The sequence below is a fragment of the Mesoplodon bidens genome, assembly GCF_964165515.1.
Source record: "Mesoplodon bidens genome assembly, chromosome: 2".
In the NCBI taxonomy this organism is placed as follows: domain Eukaryota; kingdom Metazoa; phylum Chordata; class Mammalia; order Artiodactyla; family Ziphiidae; genus Mesoplodon; species Mesoplodon bidens.
The window spans coordinates 180,767,066-180,791,227 of NC_138177.1; the positions used below are offsets into that span (position 1 = coordinate 180,767,066).

At 38.7% G+C, this 24,162-nt stretch overlaps 1 protein-coding gene across 7 annotated transcripts in view; it reads left to right on the forward strand.

Annotated features, from left to right (window-relative positions):
* The window catches only part of RERE (arginine-glutamic acid dipeptide repeats), a 437,697-nt gene that overhangs the window by 317,777 nt on the left and 95,758 nt on the right, over window positions 1-24,162 (forward strand). For all 7 annotated transcript variants that reach the window (XM_081215086.1, XM_081215082.1, XM_081215088.1 and 4 more), the window contains one exon: window positions 23,505-23,603. In XM_081215086.1, coding sequence (XP_081071212.1) covers window positions 23,505-23,603 — 99 coding nt within the window. The remainder of the gene's footprint in view (window positions 1-23,504; window positions 23,604-24,162) is intronic.

Genomic DNA, 24,162 nt, shown 5'->3' on the forward strand with positions numbered 1-24,162 from the left:
CAGCAGTGCAAAAAGTTGATAACGGATCCCAATTTAGGGATCTTTCTTGCTTTCGGGGAAACATGTAGATATCTGAACGACATAGTTGATTTTTATTCCTGGTCCAGTTGTGTTTCTTGAGTATCACATAACGTTATAATAGTCTCATATGTTGGAGGTTGATTCATCTTGCTGCCATGTTCTAAATAAGTGAATGATTTTTCATATTCCCATTTACTTTCTCACCTATTTGATACTTTGAATTTTTGTTGTTATAAGGAATCCTTATTCTGAACATATAGTGATAGAGGCAGAAGGGGCCTTTGAGATTATTTTTACAGATGAGAAAACTGAGACACAAGAGATTGATGATACTGCAAACAGTGGCTATGGCAGATGTATGTCTGTGAATTCAGAATACCCTAAAAAATATGTGTATATTTAAAGTAACTCTTTGATATGAGTTTGTTTTCTGTTGGGTTTTTGTCTAAAAGCTTTATGAAAAAAATTCTCCTTTCATGACTCTGCTGATCAGTTGAATTTTGAGTAACAAAGATGTTGCCATATTTAATTAAATGTCTGTTTTTGGTACTTTCCTGAATTTATCTAATTTATTCTCTTATTCCAACCCCTCTAAGGATTCTGTAGAACATACTTCTGTACAGAAATAATTCGGGTTATTTTTGCCTGTGATCCTTTGTAGCAAGTTCTTTCTGAAGTTTTCTTAAGCATTGCCAGAGGGTTTTGGTTTTATGAGTTTTTGTTTCTGAGAAGGTACCTTCTCATCATTTGAAAATCTTCCTGCCTAGGTGAGCTCAAGATGGCTCAGGTGTCGGGTTATCCAGTACAAGTGCATTTAGCCATCAAAAGACCGAGTTGTGTGCTCATTTTGTGATGAAAAGAAACTTTTAGTGGCTGTTCTAATTTTTAAACTTCATTGTTGTACTGGCTCACAGAAACTGTAGGCACTTTCTTTAATGAGAAGTGGAGTGATTGGAAAAATCTTGAGAGAAGTTAATGTTTATTTTGACTTCCTTGGAGTAAGGGGGTTTTGAGCTATGTTAAGTAATAAAAAGATGAATGCATTGTCATGTGAGAAGTATTTGTTGTTTCTTAGAGTGTAGCATAGAGTCAAAACAAGGTTAGGCATTTATCAGCTTAGGAAATAGACACAGGTTTATTCTATTTCCCAGGACAATGTAGCAATTTAAAGTATACGGAATCTGCAGTACGGCTACATTAGAGTATGTTTAATATCCCAGTAGGACTATTTGAATTAAAATGCATTAAAATAAATAGTTTAATGTTTAAAACTGTAGTCACTAATAAGACATTTTTAAACTATTAGTTCTTTTTGACAACTATATGTGCCTGTTTTAAAATATAAGGTCTTCAGGATTACTTGTTTTGACTTTTTTCTTCATTATTCGCAAACGAGAGTTTTAGTGTGTATTTAAAAAAAGTTATTGGGGTGTAATTTCTGTATAATAAATTGCTCTGGTTTAAAGTATACAATTTGATGAGCTTTTGTAGATGTGTGTGCCAATGGAACTACTACAGTGTTCAAGATAGAAATCATTTCCAGCATCTCCAAAAGTTGCCTCCTGCCCTTTTACAATCCTTTGCTGTTTCCAGTCTCAGATAACCACTGATATGTTTTCTCTCATTATAGATTAGTTGCATTTTCTAGAATGTTGCATGAATAGAATAATATTGTATGTAATACTTGGGGTCTGGATTCTTTCAGCATAGTAACATTACAGTAGATTTATGTTGTTGCATTATCAATAGCGCATTCCTTTTTATTGCTGAGTAGTATTCCAGTGTATGGATATTCATAATATTTTATCCATTCACCTGGCGATGGACATTTTTTTTTCCAAGCTTTTGGCCATTATGAACCTTGTTATGCAAGCTTTTCTGTAGAACATATATTTTCATTTCTCTTGAGTAAATACCTAGCAGTGAAGTTGCAGGAATGTATATGTGCAGGTAGCTTTTTAAGAAACTGTCAAACAGGTTTCCACAGTGGCTGTACCATTTTACATTCCCATCAGTAGTGTGATAGAATTTCAGTTCTTCAACATCCTCCATGAGACTTGATGTTTTCAGTCTTCAAAATTTTTAGCCATTCTCATGGATGTGGAGTGATATGTCATTGAGGTTTTCATTTAAATTTCCTGACTGTTGGTGATGCTGAGCATCTTTTCATGTCTTAAAGCCCATTTGTATATCTTCTTTTGTGAAGTATCTTTCGCCTAATTTAAAAAAATTGAATTATTTGGCCTTTAGTATGATTTATTTGTAAGAATTTATATTGCAAATACAAGTGCTTTGATACATGTGTTGTAAATATATTCTCCCATACTATGACATTTTTTAAATATAATGGTGTGTTTCTACGAGTAAAATACTCAATTTTGCTGAAGTCTGATGTATCTTTTTCCTTTTATGAAAGTTTCTTTGATCATCCCATGATTACAAGATTGTTTCTATATTTTCTTCTTGAAGTTTTAGTTCTTACATTTAGACCTGTTGTTCATTTCAAATTAATTTTGCATGTGATGCGAGGTAGAGGTGAAAGTTCTTTCTTTCCCACACAGATGCCAGTTGTTGGAGCCACATTTGTTGAAAATAGTCTTTTCTCATTGAATTACCTTGATGCCTTTATTGAACAAGCACTGATTGTATATGTTTGGGTTTTTTTTAAAATATTCTATTATGTTTAACTGATCTAATATTATATCTATTTTTTTTTACCAGTACTTCAGTATTTTGAATACTATAGCTTTATAGGAACTCAGGTGGTATAAGTCTTTCTATTTTGTACTTGTTTTCAAGGTTGCTTTGGCTCTTTTAGGTTATTTGCATTTCCATATAAATTTCAGAATCAGCTTGTCAGTTTCTATTTTAAAAAAGGCTTTGATGGAATTTTGATTGAGATTGCATTGAATCTGTGGATCTGTTTAGGAAGACTTGACATCTTAATAATTTGATTCTTCGAATCCATGAACATGATATAGTATCTCTCCCTTTTTAAAAAAGGTTTCTTTAATTTTTTTGAGTAAGACTTTTCAGTTTTCACTGTACAAGTTTTGTACATATTTTGTAAAATGTATCCCTTAAGTAATTATTGTTTGAAGATTCTATTGTTAATAAAATAGTATTTATAAATTTCATTGTCTACATGTTCATTGATAAGATAGACGTACAATCAGCTTCTATGAGTTCACCTTGTATTATTTTATACAAAGAATACACGGTCAACACTAGTAGCTTTCTGGTTGGTTCCTTAGGATTTTCTGTGTGCACGGTCATGTCATCTGCAAATAAAGATAGCTTTCCCTCTTTCTGATTTATGTGTTTTATTTCTCTTCTGTGCTTTCTTGCACTTGCTTGAACCTCCAGTATAGTACTGAATAGAAATGATGAGATTGGACATCTTTGCTTTCTTTCTCATCTTAAGGAAAAAACATTCAGTCGTTCAGTGTTAAGTACAATGTAGGATTTTTGTTGTTGTTTAATCAAGCCGAGAATGTTCCCTTTTATTTCTAAGTTTGTTGAGGTTTTTACCATAAATGGCCATTGAATTTTGTCAGATGCTGTTTTTTTTCTTTTGTATCTAATGAAATGATCATATGGTTGTTATATACTTTATTTGTTAGTATGGTGAATTATATTGATTCATTTCAAATGTTAAACCAACTGTGCATGCCTAGATTAAATCCTTCTTGGGCATTCTGTACTACTGGATTCAATTTGCTATTATTTTGTTAAAAACTTTTACATTTGTGTTCACGAGGGATAGTGAGCTGTAGTCTTCTTTCTTTGTAATATCTTTGTCTGGTTTTGATATCAGAGTAATACTGATTTCAGAAATTAGTTGGGAAATATTTCCTCCTACTCTGTTTTTCTCTTAAAGAGTTTGTAAAGGATTGATCTTTTTTCTTTGTTAAATGTTTGATAGAATTGACAGTGAAGCCGTCTGGGACTAAATTTTTTTAATGGAAACTTAACGAGTGTTAGTGAAACCAGGTTTGTACTGCTCACCACACAACAGGCCAATAAATCGAGAGAGGAATAGTGACTTTATTCCGGAAGCTGGCAGACCAAGAAGATGCGGACTCCTGTCCCAGAGAACCGCCTCACCTGAGTTAGAATTCAGGCTTCTTTTATACCAAAAGGGGGGTGGGGTGGCTGCTTGTTGCAGATTTCCTGGTGCCAGAATCCTTTGTTCTTGCAGCTGTCCCACACAGATCTCCTCACAATGTTCTTATAAGCCTCCAACAATACAGTTGTCATTTTCTGTTCTGCAACTTTTTACCTCTATATGAATGGGAAAATGTTATACCATTAAAGGTCAGAGCCTTGAGAATGGGCTATCATATATATTTCAGGCTGTAGGCAACATTCTTTTACAAAGGTGAAGAGCCAGCATGACTCAGCACAGGTTAACAGGGCCCAAGTGTTAGAGCTAAAGGTATAGGTCTGATATGGGGTCAGGTTTGTTCTTCTCTGTTACAAAAGTACAGATAGACATAGGCCTTTTCAGATTTTATATTTTATTATGTGTCACTAGTAATCTGTTGATCTCTAAATGTTTTGTTTATTCCATCTGGGATATCAAATTTGTTGGTAAAAATTACGAATTATTTCTGTAGTATCTTTTTTTTTTTTTTTTGCGGTACGCCGGCCTCTCACTGTTGTGGCCTCTCCCCTTGCGGAGCACAAGCTCCGGACGCGCAGGCTCAGCGGCCATGGCTCACGGGCCAGCCACTCCGCGGCATGTGGGATCCTCCCGGACCGGGGCACGAACCTGTGTCCCCTGCATCGGCAGGCGGACTCTCAACCACTGGGCCACCAGGGAAGCCCTGTAGTATCTTTTTAATGTCTATAGGGATCTGTAATTTTGACTTTTCATTCTTAATATTGCTAATTTGTTTCCTCTTAATCATACTAAATAGAAGGTTATCAATATTATTGATCTTTTCAGATAGGTAACATTTGGTTTCATTGATTTTTCTCTGTCTGCTTTCTATTTCATTGATCTCCCAATCTTATTTTTATTATTTCTTTTCTACTTATTTTGGGTTAATTTGATTACTTTTTCCCCTAGCTTCCTAAAATGGGATCTTAGATAACTGATTTTATCACAAATTCTAATTTGTAATTAGAATGGAACATTCTGTTACCATTTTGTTAAAAAGTTTTTTAAGAATTTTATGTGTGATTTCTTCTTTTACCCATGGATTGTTTGGAATTAAATTGTTAATCACCAGGGACTTGGGATTTTTCTCTCCCCACCCCCCCTCCCTGCCACTCCTCTCTCCCTGCCCTCCTTCTCTCCCCACCCTCTCCCCCCCCGCCTTTGGAATGTTATTGATTTCTAATTTAGTTCTGCTGTGGTCAAAGAGTACCCAGTAAGATTTCGGTCTTTTGAAATCTGAGACTTGTTTCTTGGCTCAGCATGTGATTTACCTTGGTGAATGTTCCATGTACACTTGTAATGAACTTATGTTCTGCAGTTGTTAGGTGCGCTGTTTTATAATTGTCAGTTTCTTTGAGGTGGTTTATATTATCATTCAGATCTTCTCTGTCCTACTGTCTAGTTGTATTGTCAGTTACTCAGAGAGGTGTATTAAAGTCTTGTGAATTTGGTTATTTCTCCTTTTAGTTCTGTTAGTTTTTGCTTCATATGTATGGAAATTGTATCATGAGGTGCATGAAGTTTATAATGTTTATCTTTCTCCGTGTAGTGACCCTTTAACATTTTTGGTGTCACCCTTTTTGTGTCTAGTAGTATTCTTTTGTCATGAACTCAGTTTTGTCTAAAATTAGTACAGCTACTCTGGCTTTCTTATGCCTGTTGTCTGCATGTGGTATATCTTCTTCCAGCTTCTTACTTTGAATCCTGATTTTTTCTTTTATTTAAAGTACCTCTCTTGTGTACTTTAAGCTTTTCAGTTGTTTCTTGCTTTTTTATCCAGTCTGGCAAGCTCTACCTTTTGTTTGGAGTGTTTAGTCCATTTTAATGTAGTGCAGATGATTCTCAGGTTGTATAAAACTTGAGCCACATACAGTTTTAATAGCAGAGCTGTCATTGGAGAATCACAGAAGTAGTTAATATATAAATATCTTACTTTCATGGCCACATGATGATACTTTTGATTCAGCAGTGAACTTGCAGACTAGTTAGGTAAACAGTTCTTTGTGTGCTCATTCATGTTAAAATGTATTTCTTATCTTTTTACTTCTTACATAAAAAACAGTTTTATACTGATAGAGAGGAAGAAGATGTAATAAATGTGTTGGCCTCTCTTATTGCAAGAGGAGGGTATTCTTAGTAACCACAGGCATACTCCTTAATGTGCGTCAGCAAAGATAGGTTTTATTATATTTTACTATTTTAAATTGTGAATACCTGTGAATGCAAAATTGTTTTATTCATAAATTTATGTTATATATATATTAAATAACATATTAAAATATGACAAAGCAATGGTGCTACCTCTGGAATGTCTTACATAGAAATGTTTCTGTGTGTGCTGTACCAGGTATATGTTTCTCCAAATGAAATTTTAATTAGGCTTATTGTACATGTTTAGCATATATGTAAATTTTAAGCATAATTGCTATATAACATAAATGGCCCATATTATTCTAATGGAATTAATTCAGCCAGCTTTAAAGGTGTACATTTATTTGGCCTTTTATAAAATAGACCTTTATATTTATGCTTGGAAACTGCCCCAGAGCCCTTTAGTTTGAGACTAGGGTTTTCTGGAAAATATCATGCTGACTTATTTTTCCTAAATTGATAGTGGATTTTATTATTTGAGCTCAGGTATCTTTCCCATTTTCTAAATAAAGTTCAAATTCTTTGACTTCTCTTTCTCAGAAACTTATTTGCATGCTTCTGTTTACCTTCTCTTGCTAACACTAAACATATATATCTTCACTATGTATAAGTAAAATTTATAATCATGCAGCAAAGATTTCACCTTTGCCTGGACAGTTTTATTCCCTGAAATATGGATGGCTGTTAGACATTTGGATTAAGCTTTTTACATATTCAAGAGAGTGTATATGTGTTTGCTTACTTATTTATGCACACCCACATCTCCTTCAACAAAGGATGAAAGGCCTCCAGTAGCTTAATGGTTAGTTTTTATCTCTGATCTATAAATATCACTATTTGTTAACCATTGAGTATTAATCATCTTTGTTTTCTGCGCTATACCCCGATGCCTGGTACAGGGTAGAGAGGCACTAAATATTTGTTGAATGATGGAATAAGTAAATCAGGTCCAAGTCCAAATCACATTTGATCACCCAGAACTTGTTGTTGTAAAGCTGGCATAGCAGAGTATGCAGATAAGCCTACTCTAAGAATCATTTTCATCTTCCTCTCTTTCATTGTAAAAAATTAAGTCTGTAGAATTTCTGTCAGAGATCTTCTGTTTGTTCCTTGTAAATGGACTTCACTAAAGCATCTGGCCCTGGATTAGCTTTGCAGCGCTTCGGACTTCAGTGAATGTTGAGTCTGTTCCAGCTCCCAAATAAGACATTGCCAGGAGGCCCTTGTTTTATACTTTGCCTAAGGTGTATGATCAGGATTCTTCTGAAATTCATTCCACACTCACACCCTTTGCTTAAATTCTTCTCTTTTTACTATTTCTCCATTAGATTAGTCCCCGTTAATTGGTTGTAAGGTGGTGGTTTTTTTGTCTCAGGATTTTGGTTGAAAAGAGTAATAATAGTTGATAATGCTATATGATTTCTTTTTATGGAAATCCAGTAATTACAGGAACACCTTATTTAAATCAGTCTTGACAAGCACCTTTGCTAGGGTTTTATTTATGTTGTAACAGGATATTGGACTCTACCTTGTATTATATTGTTAATGATAGTAGAAGTGAAATTGCTGAAAGAGACCATGTAGTGAAGTTTTCTGGTGTAACCATGACCTTTTCAACTGATTATAAGCATAATAATATACAAATTTGAGTTTTTATTTATTGTGCTTTGACCAATTAGAAATATTTTGAACTTTTGTTGTGAAAATTTTTTGTTTTAGAAATTTACCAATGTGGTTCCCTTTGGGCTGAGAACTTCAGACATTCACTTGTGTTCAAAAGTTACACGAAGCAACACTCCTCACACAAATTATATGACTTAATTCATTTTGTCTTGTTTGAAGATGACTTTTTAAATTTAAAACTTTCATATTTTATTGCTTTTTAGAGAATCTGTAGCTTTTACTTAAAGTTGACTTGATGCCTCTGTTCTTTCCCCTAAATATAACAGAGAGCGTTATCAAAGGTTCTCAGGGGTGGGTGAGGAGATAATAGGCCACTTACATTATCAGCCTCTGGGAACGGCATCTTCATTACTTATTGTAGTAGTGATTTTATTTTTGATAATTTTTTTAACACAGAAGTCTGGCTGTAAGTTCTTTTGCTCTGTTGTGTTCCCGATTCAGCTCATCACAGTTGTGGCCCCACTTTGCTTTTCAGTGTGAACCACTCACAAGTTTCTTTAGCCATTTCTTTCTTTTATCTCTTTTTAATATAATAGTTTTATTGAAATATAATTCATGTACTATATATTTCACATATTTAAAGTGTACAGTTTAATGGCTTTCAGTATATTCAGATTTGTGTTAACTACCACCACGATCAATTTTAGAACATATTCACCCCCCAGGGAAACCTGTGCTCATTAGTCACTCCCCATCTCCCATCTCTCCTCACCCCATCCAGGCAGCCTTTATTATATTATTATTATATTCTGCTTTCCATGTCTATGGATTCCCCTGTTGTGAACATTTCATTTAAGTGGAATTGTGCAATATGTGGTCTTTTGTAACTGGTTTCTTTCACTGAGGGTAATGTTTCCAATTTTCATCCATGGTGTAGTTTTTATATGTGTGTGTGTGTGTGTGTAACCATTTTTATGTCTAACCATTTTATTTCTCTTCCTGGTCAGCTTTGTCTGTCTGTATGTCTTAAAATGCGACACCTGCACTAAAGCAACGCTTGTCAGATTTGATCAGCATATGGTGTCAAGGAGTTAACCTCAGTTGTCCCAAAAGCTCACCTCGGTGCAGTCCAAGCCTTCATGAATGTGCACATCACATTCATTGTTTTCTTGTGTTTTATCTTTGTCCTGTTTTGTTTCATTTTTCTTTGCATTTTTGCCTTTCCTAAGCCATTTATCTCCCGCTCTCAGCTTTTTGACTGAATTTTCAGCCAGGCAGGGGACTTTAAATTTATCACTGTTATTTTCATTTTATTAGGTATCAACTATTGGTCAGTTGCCTGATGTCATTAATAACAGCAACAATATTAATAATCGTAACAAAATTAAAATGTATTTGTTGGTTGAGTGCTTATATGTTAGGCAAAAGTTTAAGTGCTTTTTATGAATGAATTTATTTCATCTTTATAACAGTTCTGTGAGAAAAGTACGGTTATCACCTGCAGATTAATAGCCTCACTCTGTCATATTTATATACACATAATAATTTAAACTTGAGGGTAATCTAGAATTGAGGCCAGTGCCTTACAACAGTCCTCTTGAAATGTCCATTGAATCTGCAGTTTGGGGGATTTGCCATTCATCAAGTTAAAAACCCTTCATGCTGCAGCCTGGCTGTGTATCTCCATCCTTCCTCCTAGGCTCTCAGCAGGGACGGATGAGTGTGATTCAGCTTTTACTTTTGTTTGGCAAAAGTTAGAAAGTTCCTTTGCTAATTTAAGAAATTTCTTTCTCATAAGATTTTTTTCCAAGCTAAATACTGGTAAAATATTTTGAGGTTTACATGGTGTTTTGAAAACTGTCTACTTAACATCAGTCAGTTGGAATTTTAACATCTGTGAATCTATATTAAGCATTAATATTAACATAATAAGTATTTAGCAAGTCAGGATAAAAGCCCTTAGCCTTTTTACATCGAAGAAGAGACTTTAATAAAATCATTCATTCATTTATTTGTTCAGTAATAAACGTGATGGAGTCCCTGCTCTTTGCAAAACCCTAATGGGAGAGCATTTGCTGAAAGTGTTGAAATCTAAGTAAGTGTTTAAATCTTAGAACAGCGTGGGCCCATGAGTGTTGAAAAGGCTCACATATGAACATAACTTCTAAAATGTACTGTAGAATATTAAAATTTGTATTTGTCCTAGTATGTGTGTTTCTTATACTAGTTTGAAGTATACTTCAGAATACTTTTTTTTTTATAGCTCTCCTAGATAAATTTTTTTACCCCCAAAGTTTGAAGGTCGGTGTATTAGTTTCCTGTGGCTACTGTAACAAATTACCACAAACTTGGCGACTTAAAACAACAGATTTTGTTCTTTCCTAGTTCTGGAGGCCAGAAGTTAGAAACCAACATGTCAGTGGGGCCATGTTCCCTCCATCTCCACAGGGGGAGAATCACTCTTTGCCTCTCCCAGCACTGAGTAGCTCCTAGCTCTCCTCCTTTACGGCCCCATCTTTCTCTGCTTGTCTTCCCATTGCCATGTTCTCTGTGTGTCTGTGTCTTCTCTGTTCCGTGTTTCCCACTGCCTCTCTTTCATAAGGATGCTGGTCCCTGGGTATAGGGCCCGCCTGGGTCATCTAGAATTGTCTGCTCATCTTAAAATCCTTAACTTAATCACCAGCACGTCTGTAAAGACCCTTTTTTCAAATAAGGTCACAATCACATGTTCCAGGGATTTGATGCAGATATCAAAAATGGTGGTCATTTTTTAGCCTGCCACAGTTGGATTTTACTGTTACACAAAATGTTACTAAAATAAATTATAGTTCTTATTTTTAATTTTTTGTAATAGTTTATTTTTACTTCCTTTCCTTTTCTATCAGTTACAGTTTATTTAGATTGTGGACTTTATAATATTGAGAGTATTAAAATATTCTAGTAGTGACTGTGATATTTCTGTAACATTTGAGGACATTTGACTTATAAAATACTGTCATATTTGTGTTGGCCTAAAGTATAGTGTATCTGGCTTTCTTGGTACAAAGAACATTTATTTAAATAACAGAATTGTCATGTATAACCACCATATTGACTGATTTTTTCTGACCTGTCAGGTTGCTGAGTATTGCTTCCTTGGCTCCGCCCTAGGTGGACCCAGCCTGCCCCAGTCGAGTCAGAGGGCACCTGCCCCTCAGGGCCCCTCGGGGGCAAGGTCTCGTGCTGCTTGTAGGCCGATCTCTGAGGTGGCCTGGGGTCAGCTCTGGCTACCTTTGAAGCTATTGCTCTTTTAAGTTTCTGCCGTCTGTCCCATTTCCTGTCCTGCAGCGCTGCCCCGACCAGCTCTCTTCTCCAGGAGACGGATTATTCCCCCATAGCCGGTCACTTTCTGGGCTTCTTAAATAACTACACCGACTGCCCACCCTTGCCCTTCTTGCTGCCCTGCCTGTTGGTTGGCCCGCCTTCTCCCTGCCCATACTATTGGTTGGGTCGTGTATTCCTGCTTACTCGAGTACTTTGGAGTACTACTTACTCAGGGATTTTTGGGAAGGTTGGCTCTTAACTTTCTTCCATTCCGCCCCCCTCCCCCGCCCCATGTCACGAATGAGGTGTAAGTTTTCATGTGTCTCAGATCAAGTCTACCTTTAGTTGATGCCTCCGAGTCATCATTATTGGTGGCCATCACACAAAATTGTGTGTGGCTGTGGGGAGTTTCAGATCTTTGGTTTGCGTAATGTTGGGTTGGCCAAAAGGTTCGTTTGGTTTTTTTCCATAAGATGACTCTAGTAGCATTTAGTTGTCTTTAACTTCATTCAAAACAATTTCATTAGATCGTATGTGATGGCTGTCATATTAGTGTGCATTTAAAGAAAGACTTATCAAAATTGGTGAATTTTTGTGTACCCATTTTAATATTGAAGATGGAAGAAAAAAAGCAACATTTTTGGCATATTATTCTTTATTATTTCAAGAAAGGTAAAAAACGCAACCCAAACGCAAAAAAATGATTTGTGCAGTGTATGGAGAAGGTGCTGTGCCTGATCGAACGTGTCAAAAGTGGTTTGCAAAGTTTCGTGCTGGAGATTTCTTGCTGGACGATACCCCGTGGTCAGGTAGACCAGTTGAAGTTGATAGTGATCAAATCGAGATGTTAATTGAGAAGAATCAATGTTATACAGCGTGGGAGATAGCCGACATACTCAAAATCAAGCGTTGAACGTCATTTGCACCAGCTTGATTATGTTAATCACTTTGATGTTTGGGTTCCACGTAAGTTAAGTGAGAAAAACTTTCTTGACCATATTTCCACATGCCATTCTCTACCTAAATGTAATGAACACGTTCCGTTTTTAAAACAAGTTGTGACGGGCAATGAAAAGTGGATACTGTGCAATAATGTGGAATGGAAGAGATCGTGGGGCAAGTGAAATGAACCACCACCACCAACCACACCAAAGGCCGGTCTTCATCCAAAGAGGTGATGTTGTGTATATGGTGGGATTGGAAGGGAGTCCTCTATTATGAGCTCCTTCTGGAAAACCAAACGATTAATTCCAACAAGTCTTGCTCCCAATTAGACCAACTGAAAGCAGCACTTGACGAAAGCTTCCAGAATTAGTCAACAGAAAACACATAATCTTGCATCAGGATAACACAAGACCTTGTGTTTCTTTGATGACCAGGCAAAAACTGTTACACCTTGGCTGGGAAGTTCTGATTCATCCGCCGTATTCACTGGACATTGCACCTTCAGATTTCCACTTATTCCGGTCTTTACAAAAAATTTCAGTTCCCTGGAAGACTGTAAAAGGCACCTGGAACAGTTCTTTGCTCAAAAAGATAAAATGTATTGGGAAGATGGAATTATGAAGTTGCCTGAAAAATGGCAGAAGGTAGTGGAACAGAAGGGTGAATACGTTGTTCAATAAAGTTCTTGGTGAAAATGAAAAATGTGTCTTTTATGTGTACTTAAAAACCAAAGGCACTTTTTGGCCAACCCAATAGTTTGCCGGGTTTTGGAGTCTTCTACAGTGAGGCTCTCTTGCGCCACTGCTCTGTGTTAAAAATCACACAGTCTCTCTCATTTGTTCTTTCAGACCTGTTGTTTGACTGGGAAATCCAGAACTGTGAGGAAGCCAGACAGCTAAGGTTCAGGGTGAGGGCTTCGAGGTTCTCCAGAGCCATTGCTGGAGGGGCAATACTGTGGTTGCCCAGAGCCTTTTTGCTTATTTTTTAGTCACTAGCTTTGTTCTTTGAGGTTTCTAGATAAAAGAGCAGTCACTCAGAAATTTTCCCAACTCAGTAATCTCACATGCTTTGGTGTATGCCTCTTTGATTTTCTTTGTTCCATTACTTTATCATTGCAACCAAAAAAGCATATGTGTACTATTGTTTACACAGCCTTAAAATTACTCTTCAAAAATCACCAAGGTTGGGCTTCCCTGGTGGTGCAGTGGTTGAGAGTCTGCCTGCCGATGCAGGGGACACGGGTTCGTGCCCTGGTCCGGGAAGATCCCACATGCCGCCGAGTGGCTGGGCCCGTGAGCCATGGCCGCTGAGCCTGCGTGTCCGGAGCCTGTGCTCCGCAACGGGAGAGGCCACAGCAGTGAGAAGCCCTCACCAAGGTTAGGGTTGTTGAGCCCCGTGGATTGGAAGCAGTCATTTCTGCGCCTAAATTCTGCTGGGTAGGTATTAAAGCACTTTCTGTAAATGTCTTTCCCTTAATACTGATGAAACTGATCTTGAGGTTGTTTTTGTTTATTTATTTTTTTAAAAATGAACTGTTTGAAGGAATCTGGTTAAAATTGACCCATAGCTGACCTTTCACATGTACTTTCTAGTTCAGTTTAGCAGTTATGAATGGGTTCGCTAACACCTACGTGAGAGGGATAAAACAGTGTTTTTTCTGTCACCCTCTAGGTTAGAGCCTTATTGTTTTTCTGTTTTCAAGGCTGTGAAGATTCTAGAAGTAAGTGAAAAAAAGAGTTTTAATTTCCCCTGTGGCCCTGAACAGTTTCTACTTGTGAGCTGAAACAGGTCTTTCTAAACTGACAAATAATTATGATTCCTGAATCTGCCAGTAGTTTTCTCACTGTGGCCAGAGTTACACTCATTCTGTATCATTAAGCTGAATCTTGTCATTAGTGGATTTGTCTGCTGAGTCTTAAGGAGTCAACCTCCCTTTAGATACACTGGGCTGGCAGCTTAGACCCACGGCAGCCTAGGGTTCTTTACGTCCGGTGCCTGGACTCACACACAAAAAGCAGGAGGAAAGATTTTGTTTCTGAGAAGCGAGGTTTCATACATGTTAACTGTGTAGATGATTAACTATGCATAATTTCATTTAAAGACCTGTGGCATAAACTATTGCAGCTTTCACAGAGGCCTGAAAATTAACACTAACCTTAATCCCTAAGGTGTAAGTGAAGCCTCTGCAGCAGCTAGTCAGTGTTTGGCCCGGGCAGTTTGGCTATATTGTTCAGTGGCTATATTGTTTGTTTATTTTTCTAAAGGAGTGTATAATATTCTTTCCATTTATTTGTTTTTTAAGACTATTCTTTAGAATTTCAGCTTTAAGAAACATCTATAAAGAGAAAGAATGTTAAAAACTGGGAAGTTCCAAAAAAGACCTTCTTCAGCCCCTCTGTTACAGATGAAGAATCCAGGGGCCACACACAGTGCTGCACAGAGCAGCGGCCTCCAGGCTCCTTGGCCCAGGCTGCTGCTCCTCCAGTGCAGCCTGGTAACTTGCTCCTGAGATTCTTAACAAGTCACCAGGTTCTCTGTTGTTTCCCTTCTGAATCCTGTCTGTCATCCTGTCTTGTAAGTACTGTAGAATAAAGTTAATTCCTGTGGCGCTCTAAAGCTGGTTCGCTTTCCTTATCACCAGTGCTGTTTCCCGTGACGGTCATCCCGTCCCATCCCTTTTTGGTCGGCTCTCCTTAATGGAACATTTCCTTCTCCAGGAGTCATGCTCAGTGATGACCACGTACCTTATTTCATCCTCAACAGTCCTTCAAAATAGGTTCTGTATTCTTCCTTTCTGCAGCCAAGAAAACTGAGGTTTAGAAAAATATTTAACTTGGTTTCTGTCACATAGCTGGTGGCAGAACAAGTGTTTGAATCAAAGCCAGGAACCCTGTCCTGTTGAGATTTCACCTCTGCGAAACTCCCAAACCTGTGTCTTTGGCCCAAGAACTCTTCGGCTTCTCCTTTCCAGGTGTTTGTGTTCGTAAAGACAGCAGGCAGATGGTCAGAAATGGCCAAGACAGTCAGAGTTTGGTTTGTTCTGTATTTTAAGAACATACTGCCCTCAGCCAAAGTGCCAGCATTTGGTGTTTACTTTCTAATCACCTTGTGGCTGAGGCTCCTGTTCTGTGTGTTTAAAATACCTTCAAAAACACTGTAGCCGGGAGATGGTGACCTGTTAATTTCTGGATACAATATTGTGTGGGAATTAACTGTGAGTGAGAAATGATACAATGCTGTATCAGCCATGGGAAACTCGGTTAAAAGTGCAGTCTTGTCTAGACATAATACTGCCTACTTTTACTTGCTCCTGGAGTAGTGTTTTTAATTTGGTTGTTGCTCTTCATTAAGTGTAGGCAAGGTTAATCATATTACTCTGTTGATTTTTCACATCTGCTCTGTGGAGTCATGTTGGTTTTTCAGCAGAGCAGATATCACCACAGTCACTGACACTTTTGTGTTTTTGTCATACATTTATTTCATTATTTTGTTTATGTGTGTGTGTTTCCTCTTCTCTGAGCTGCTCGTTTCCTCCTCCTGCCTACCCACCCCGCCCCAGGTTAAGAAAAGACCTTGAGCTTGCTGTCTCCCTGTGGCTGGAGAAGCCCCCGAGCCCACTGCTCCCACCAGGTCGCCTGTTCTAAGCTGCTCCAGTGTAGATGTTTGGGGCAGGGGCTGAGTCTCAGCCTTCCTAGAAATTGGGCTTATGTTAGAATCCTCGCTATGCTGCTTTCTAGAGAAGTGGCCCTGAGCAAGATACTGAACCCCTCAGTTTTGTTTCCTCATTTTTAGTACTCTTGCCACAAAAGAGTGGTGTGAGGGATGATGAAATCATAATGACCTAGTAAGTTCCTAGTACATGCAATACTCAAGAAATGTTGGTTCCCCCCTCCCTTCTCCTTTGTGACCCCAGGGTCTGGCATAATTCCTGGAACATTGTACTTATTCAGAGAGTGTTGGAGGGGGAGGGTTGGTCCAGCGACAATGTATTTCCTTCTGAAAATTAACTGAATCTTTCCCTTAGCCCTTACTCTCAGCAGTTAAATTCTGTCTTTGCCATCGTCTCTAAAATGTGTGCCCATAGGAGTATTTAGAGAAATGTATCCTCTCCAGTGCTTAAATAGCATTATTTGGAGTGACAGTAGCCAAACAAAAATAAACATTGTGCTTTTAGTCTTAACTCTCGTTTTTACATGTTATCATATTTTGAACTTGGTACTAGGTCATTGGTGATGGAGGAATGATTGAAAATACATAGGCATTTGTGAATTACAGATTATGAGAAAAAACTTTTTAAGTTGTGTCTTAGATTTCAGCAAGATTTCTCTCATGTTAGTGACAAATAATTGAAATAATTAAAGCTACATGAAGGATTTTAAGGACTTTTCCAAATTCCACTTTTTTTCCGCTAAGTTATTTTGGCAGTTTATTGTAAATAGTGCATTTTGCAGAGCAAAAGACTTTGAAATCTAATATTATCCTTAATGGACTGCAATTATTTAATATTTAGCGTGAATGCAATCTAACTCAGGTAGGCTTTTTCTGCAGTTATTATAACGGCTGTAATTGCAAAAGGATACTTTAGTGTAGCAGAAGCTGCCAGATGCAATGCCATTTGATCTAAAAAGGTCACAGTAAAAGGGACATTTAAATTAAGTTATAAATTACAGTTGAAGAACAATATTTTGATGTGTGAGACCAGGGATGACAGAGCGGGAGATGTAATTCATGGGTTCATTATAGAACAGAGGTGCCTGACAGCTGAGCCGTGCCAAGAGGAAAATTTATTTGCAACATCACGCAGACAGAAAATGGCAGCTCAGATGAAAAGCCTGAGTAGAAACTTGAAACCTTGTGGTAATACGTGGAGTTTATGCTAATCAGACTGCCCCAGATCCAGCGATGTTTAATGATTGCTGTAATATAAATGAGGTGTTAGGACATGTGCACATTTTCAGTCTTATTTAAATTAAGACCTCGTCCTTGCTCTGTAAAATAACACACTTTATAACCAGGCCTTAAGGTTGATTCTCTCACCTCCCTGTCCAATATACAGATTTGCTGAAATTCCAGAATTGTTTAGGCAGGAGAGTTAAAGCTTGAAACAAGAATTCCATTCATGGCCGCTTTGAGGAAGGATATAATTTAATGTTTATAGCAGAGTCCATGAGAAGTTCAGTCATGAGTTAATTAAACTGTATGCAGTCATTAAGTATTATTTATTCTTTCGAGAAGCTTGCCAATAAAGCACTTATATATATTAAATTACAGAAAGTAATAAGCAGGGGATGATTTGTCAGGCTGAGTGGAGAGTAGCAGGTTTAACTTGGGCAATTTTGCAGAAATGTGTTTTTCTTCTTGTGGCCTGACCCTTTCTTCCTGCTAATCACAGAGAGGCCAGGGGCTGTCACAGGACACTTGAGGCTACATAGTCCCCAGCACGGCAGGCACCTTGAACGTCCGGGTGTTTGAAGAGTCTCGGGGAAGAGCCGCGTCCCTAAAACATTACTCCCCGTGATGATACCGCTGGACAGTTTATGGTTGTTTGGCATTTCGGGTTATCTTGTCACAGTGTCTCATTTCTGGCTTTTCATGGTCCTTTGACACAGCTGAGGGCTGGTGTCGTCAGGCCCATTTGACAGACGAAAACCTCAACTCAGCTGGTTTGTGACGAAGCTGCTTAATAGGAATCTATCCCCCGGCGCAGGCTCTGAGCTGTGTTCTCGAGGCTACAGAAGGCCTTGACCATGGAGCGGTTCACGCAGAGGGGGCTGCTGAGCACCTGGAATCTTTGAGTCATTGAGATTTTTATGCAACAGCCAGCTGTGTCCAGTTACAGAGGGCGCGGTGTCTTTGGCTCTGTGTGATTCAGTGTTGCAGTTCCTTTGTTGAGCAGAACCAGACTAGGAGTTTGTTACACAGAAGCTGCCATTGTTTTCAGAACCATCCCCCTCGGCCCCCCCAACCAGGTCCACCCTGCTGGTATACTTGGGCCGTCTTAGGCGGAACCGTGTGTAGCATTCGGAGTTGCTCAGGAACTCTTTGTGGAATGACTGGAAGGAAAGGCAGAGAACGTGGTGAGAGCTGCCTGCCTCCAGGGCTGGGACGTCCCACTGGGTCTCAGGGCACCAGAAGGCGTGGCCGAGGAGGGTGGACACCTAAGGGGGAACAGCCACCCTGGACTCCTTCACAATGAACAAACCCAAATCGAAGGGAAGAGCGCAACCTGAGGATTCTGTGGAGTAAGTGTGGGGAACCAGGTGACGGGCTGCTGGAAGACAGCAAAGCAGGGTGGTTCCACGATGGAGTCACTTAAAGGGCTAGTGGATTGGTGAAAAATCGCCATTTTGTTATCAGATCCCCCAGATAGTGACCTGTGGTTTAGAGGAAGATGGCTTTTACTTGTGCATAAGTGCAGACTCGCAGTTCGGTGATGTGGAAGCAGCAGATTTACAAGCGCATGCTTCCCTGATCATCGGATTAAACACACACACATGCACGCACGCACGCACGCACGCACATGCACACACAGGCCCTGTGATGATGAATTTGAAAACGGTGGTTTCTGTGGAATGACTTCCTGCTTTAGTGGCTGGCAGGTAGTGGCGATAGTGTAAGATCTAAGTTCTCTTACCAGTAGCTTGTGAAGATTGGAAGCTGATTGAGTAAAGATGCTATATCTTGGTCCCTGCTTTTTGCAGTGATCTTTACCCAGTAGCTCAAAAATGGTACATTTCTCTATACATTAAAAATTGCATTTAATCCCAGATTTTCCCAGCCGAGCTTGGCTGCAAAATGGACAGAAAGGTTTACTTATCTTGCTTTAATTGCTCTTCTAAGACTACAAAGTGAAGCTGTAAGACATTTGAGGGTCTTCATTGCAATTCCTTTGAAAAATCTTCTCTAGGGTAAGGGTAGAAAATCTTATTCACAGTGAAGAACCTTTTACCTTAGCAATATTGGGAAGCCTGCACTGAATTTCCTATATTGATGTATCTGTGTGATTGTGATCAGGTGTTTAAAATTTGAAACTCACATGTTTTTCACTGGTTGAGATCATCCCAATTCTTCAGAGCTTGACATGGTATTAGAGGGGAATATTTTCAATGACAATTTTTAGAGATTTGAGATAGCCAGTGTTTTGGTTAAACTTACCAACTCTAGTTTACGTGAGGAATACAGTTGAAACAACCAGTTAAGCTCTAGCTCAAACATTATTTTGGCCCCAGTCTGAAGAAAGAAAATCTTCATAATCATCTAGAAAACAGACTCTTTTTAAGAAGTGCTTTCTTGTGCATGATATATGTTAAGGAAGGAGGTGGAACCCAACAACTCAACCCATTTTAGGACCCTAGAGTTTGGATGTGACATTTAGATAGATGTGTCACACTAGAACAGTACTTGAAACTGATTCTCAGGCCAACGTTTCTGAGGTATGTCACCTGTGTTACTCTCAGCCCTATGCATCCCTAGCACCCCGAATAGTGTCTGGCACAGTTTAGCTCTCAGTAAATATTTGTGGAAGGAATGAAGGATATCCTGAACTCCCAGTAGTTTTCCCAAAGTGCTCGAAAGATAATCAACAAAAGAAGCAACATGGGCTGTAGCAACTATTAATATGTTAGAAATATATCTTCAGTAAATATAATTGAAGTATTTCTTTAAAGATGTAAAGCTCTTAGAATTTCTCAGACAAGATTCCTGGAAAGTGGGAGTGTTTGTACCATTAAGAAGGCAACTGTTTAGAAAGGTTCCTTTGGGTTTCCTGGGAAGGGGGTGTGCCAGAGCAGAACTTTGTACTGGCCTTTACGAATTATCGATAACAGCACAGTAACACCCTAACTTCGTTTGTTCAGTCAGTATTTGTCACTGTTGGCAAATAATCCCACACCTTTTACTTTTCAAATGTGTTTTTGTATAGGGGTGAGAGAGGTAGACACTCTGGATATTTGTGGAGTTCATAGCATGGAAAGGTCAGGAAGAGGAATATTTTAAGAGGACAGGCTGACAGTGGATCAAATGAGAGGAGGGAATTACCCGTTATTTAGGTTGCCCCATATGTCGCAACAGCTTTTTCAGGGTAAAGTATGATCTGAAATAAAGGTTTGTGAAGGAAGCGTGAATGCTGGGATACGTTTTGGGGAAACGTCTTTCTCTACTAAGCACCTCCCTAGAAATTTGACTGGGGGCATCGTGCAAGCAGGAGCTAGCCTCTCCAGTAAACCAAACGACCACAAGTTCAGCAAGTCACTCAAAACATTTCTTCCAGCTCATTTAAAGCTCTCCTTGGTTCACCAAAAGGCAGGAATGTCATAGGGATTCATGACTTCACTTCATTCACTTGTTCACTTTTGGAATGCGCCTTATGTTCTTGTGAGTAATTTCCTGTTTTCAGCCGTATAAGATTTAAATTTTTTTTCTGTGTTCTGTACCAGAGTTTTAATCAAATTTCATTAATTATTAACGTGAGTAATTATGTGAAACATAAGTGCGTTTGTTTATAGTTTCACAATTTTTTTTTCTGTCTCTGAAAAGGCTACTGTCTAATCTAGAGAATTAATGAAAATTGAGTAGAGACTGCTTCCTTCATTTTTTTTTCTCTTTCCTTTTAAAAATAAACAGCTAACACTCATTTAGCATACTATGTGCCAGGTACCGTTCTAAGCAATTTTACATGCATTTTCTAATGTTGTCCTCACAGTAGCCCTAAGAGGTAGATGTTATTATTATACTCATTTTAAAAGATGACAAAATTGAGGACCAAAGAGGATAAGTAATTTGCCCAAGGTCACACACCTAGTAAGTAGTAGAGCTAGAATTCAAATCCAGATAATCTGGCTCCAAAGTCCATAGTTTTTCATCACTCTCCTTATAATTACCCCATTTACTATAATGACCTCTTATAAAATGTCGTTAATTTGCCATGAGCTTTTTATTAAGAATTTATGATTTGATCAACTTGAATTGATTTCAAAGTGTCACTATCGTGTGCTTTTTAAAAAAATTAGCCATATAATTTTTCCTTTTATTCAGTTCTGATCCATGCTGTTAATAAGCTCTCATTACGGATCCTCATTATATTATAGAACTTGGCAAATACCTGCTTGTTCTGGGTATCAGGCGAAGTATGAAATGCTGACTTTATTTTTATTTTATATACTTCTGAAAGGAGGCCAGATTGGACGGTTTTCAAACATTTGCACATTCTAGTATTTTAGTATAGTATTTTGTTTATTTAGTATAATATTTATATGCACTATTTTATTTTTAAAATAGTCTAATGATGAATGTCATAAAAATATGTAAGTTAGTATCTAGCATTCATATGCATTACATACACCCCACACAAATAACAACTCACCCACACCCAAACTCTACCACCACCAAAAGCAGGATTCAGCATTGATCATTGTTATAGGTGTTTCGTTTTGTTTTAAGGTAGTTGACTTAATAATTAACTTGTAGCCTGTACTTCCTTGGATAGTCTGGACTTAAACTGGGGCCCTGTAAAGTGGGAGACTAACTCGGGAAATTTTAATCTTTAATAACTTTTTGTTCTGCTGAACAAGCAATGAAAATGGGTATTTGTGATAATCCCTTCCAATAGCAGTTAAACGATTAGAAGAGAGACTTGATGTGTATGTCTCAAACTTTTATTTATTTGTTTATTCATCCATACAAACAAACAAACAAATATTTATCACAGGCTTACTATATGCCCAGCCCTGGGGCTACAGCAGTTGCCAGGAAGGCAATCTGTAGGGTCTCCTTGGAAGTCTTCTGTTAAGGAGGGGAACACGGGGCTCTCTCCTTCGGTTGCGTCTGTAGCTCCTGGCCTACACCTAGGTGATAGTAATTGCTATAACCTGCTAGAACTTTTTATCTTGTATGTGTTGTATCCCCACAGCACATCCCCACTAGTTTGTGAGTCTCTGCAAATAAAAGCTGTGACTTACCAGTTAATAAGGTTTGTACTGTATTTGTACTGGGGATTCAGCAAAAGCTGGTGAATTGTTCAAATAAGGGATTGAAGCACTGGTGAAAAGATCAGAATGTCCATTGCATGAGGGCATTTTTGCTCACTGCTGTATCCCCAGGGTCTGCTGTGTGGCCTGGATCATAATAGGTACTCAGCCAACATCAGGCTTAATGAATTTGAAGACACTGAGATTTAGATTTGGGTTGAGTCCACCTAAGGACAATAGTTGAAGGCCTTTATTAACTTAAGAAGTATTTCTGTGTATCACCTTATGCTACAGACTGTGTTAGGTACTGGAGATACAGGTCTTAGCCAAAACAGATGCTTGTGTCAGAGAAATAGATCTGTAAAGGAACGGCAGATTTCCAGTGAGAAATTTGGAGGGACAGCCATAGTTTGGGGAGGTCGACTGAGCCAGTGGATTTTTCTACCTGCTACTTCTCTGCATTGTCTGCAAGTTGAGACTTAGGAACCAGAAGTGGAGAGGGTCACAGGAGCCAAGGCAAGCATATCTTTGCAAGATAGAGAGGGTTCAGGGGTGCCAGGCACTGCCCAGGGTTGAAAAGGATATAGAGTTGAAAAATAAGTTCAGTAGCTTTGACCAGAGAGAAGTCTGTTCCTAAAAGGACCATGTAGATAAACCAGCGTCTTCATGTATAGGTACTGAAAAGTTAGTATACTGTTAGATAATTAGACTTAAAGCTTTTATATTTAGGTACTTGAAATTTTTCTTAGCAAAATTACTACAGTTGAAAGATAAGAAATACTAATGGGATAGAACATGATCTAGCATGTCTTTGGGTCACTTTGGGGAAAACGGGACAAGAGTAGAGGTCACGTTGGCTGGGTTTGAGTCTTGCTCCACCACCTGCTGGCTTAGTGTGGTGAGCACCTTTACTTGACCTTTCCATGCCTCAGTCTTCTCATACGTAAAATGGGTGACGATAGTTCCTACCCCGTAAGATTAAGTGAGAGAAGACCTTCCTCATAGGATTAAGAATGGTAATGAGTTAATGGAATGTACTTAGCAATAGCCCAGGCCAGATGTTCAATAAATGTCATTGATACTCTTAATCCTGTTTCTATTACTGCCAGAATATTCTCTGCCTTACCTGTTTCCCTTTTGCAGAACAGCTGAATTTGGGGGGGCGGGTGTTGGATAAGAATGAATTATGCTGGCTAAAATGGCTCTGAGTCTTGTATGCTCGTCTCATGACTCTTCTGGTAGAGTAAATGCAGGGTTCCGCCTTTATTGATTTGCTCTCAGTTCTGTTACTTGGTGCAGTTAGCAGACTAAAGTTGTTGTTATTGTTTTAGCTCCATGAAAGCGGTTACGATGCTGGCAAAGCCCTGCAGCGCCTGGTAAAGAAGCCTGTGCCCAAGCTGATTGAGAAGAGCTGGACCGAGGACGAAGTGGTGAGCTTGCGGGGGTGGTGGGTGAGGGATGCTTTGCCTCCGGTCTTGGCGGGGCCGTGGCGGGGGGTGGGGCAAGGGGCGGGGTCTGCCTTGGGTCCAGGGCGTCGGGGGCTTGCCTCTCGCTGTTCTCCCAAGGTCCAGTCGTGGATGCAGGCTGTCCATGGCATCTGTTAGTCAAGGGAGGGAGCCTTGAAGCCTCATAACTGTATGGAAAGACTTGATTTTAGTAAGCATTGGTTCTGTAGATAATGGGAAAGATTTTCCCAGGTGTCATGGAAAGAGGGAGAAAAATTAATAGTTGTTCTTTAAAAAAATTAGTTTGGGTCGGTTGGTTTGTTTTGGGTGCAAGCTAGCTTTTGATACCTCCCGGTATTAAGATACAATCATTTTAAAACCAGTTGGTACCCAACCTAGAGTAGGGCTGCTACCCCGTTTTTATTGTGTAGGCTGGCAGGGTCCCTAACCTGCTGAAGGACAGTAGTCAAGAGCAGGAAGCGGGGACTCGATTAAATAAATACAGTGGATCTTTCATATTCATTCTGTTAGTGTGGCCCATTAA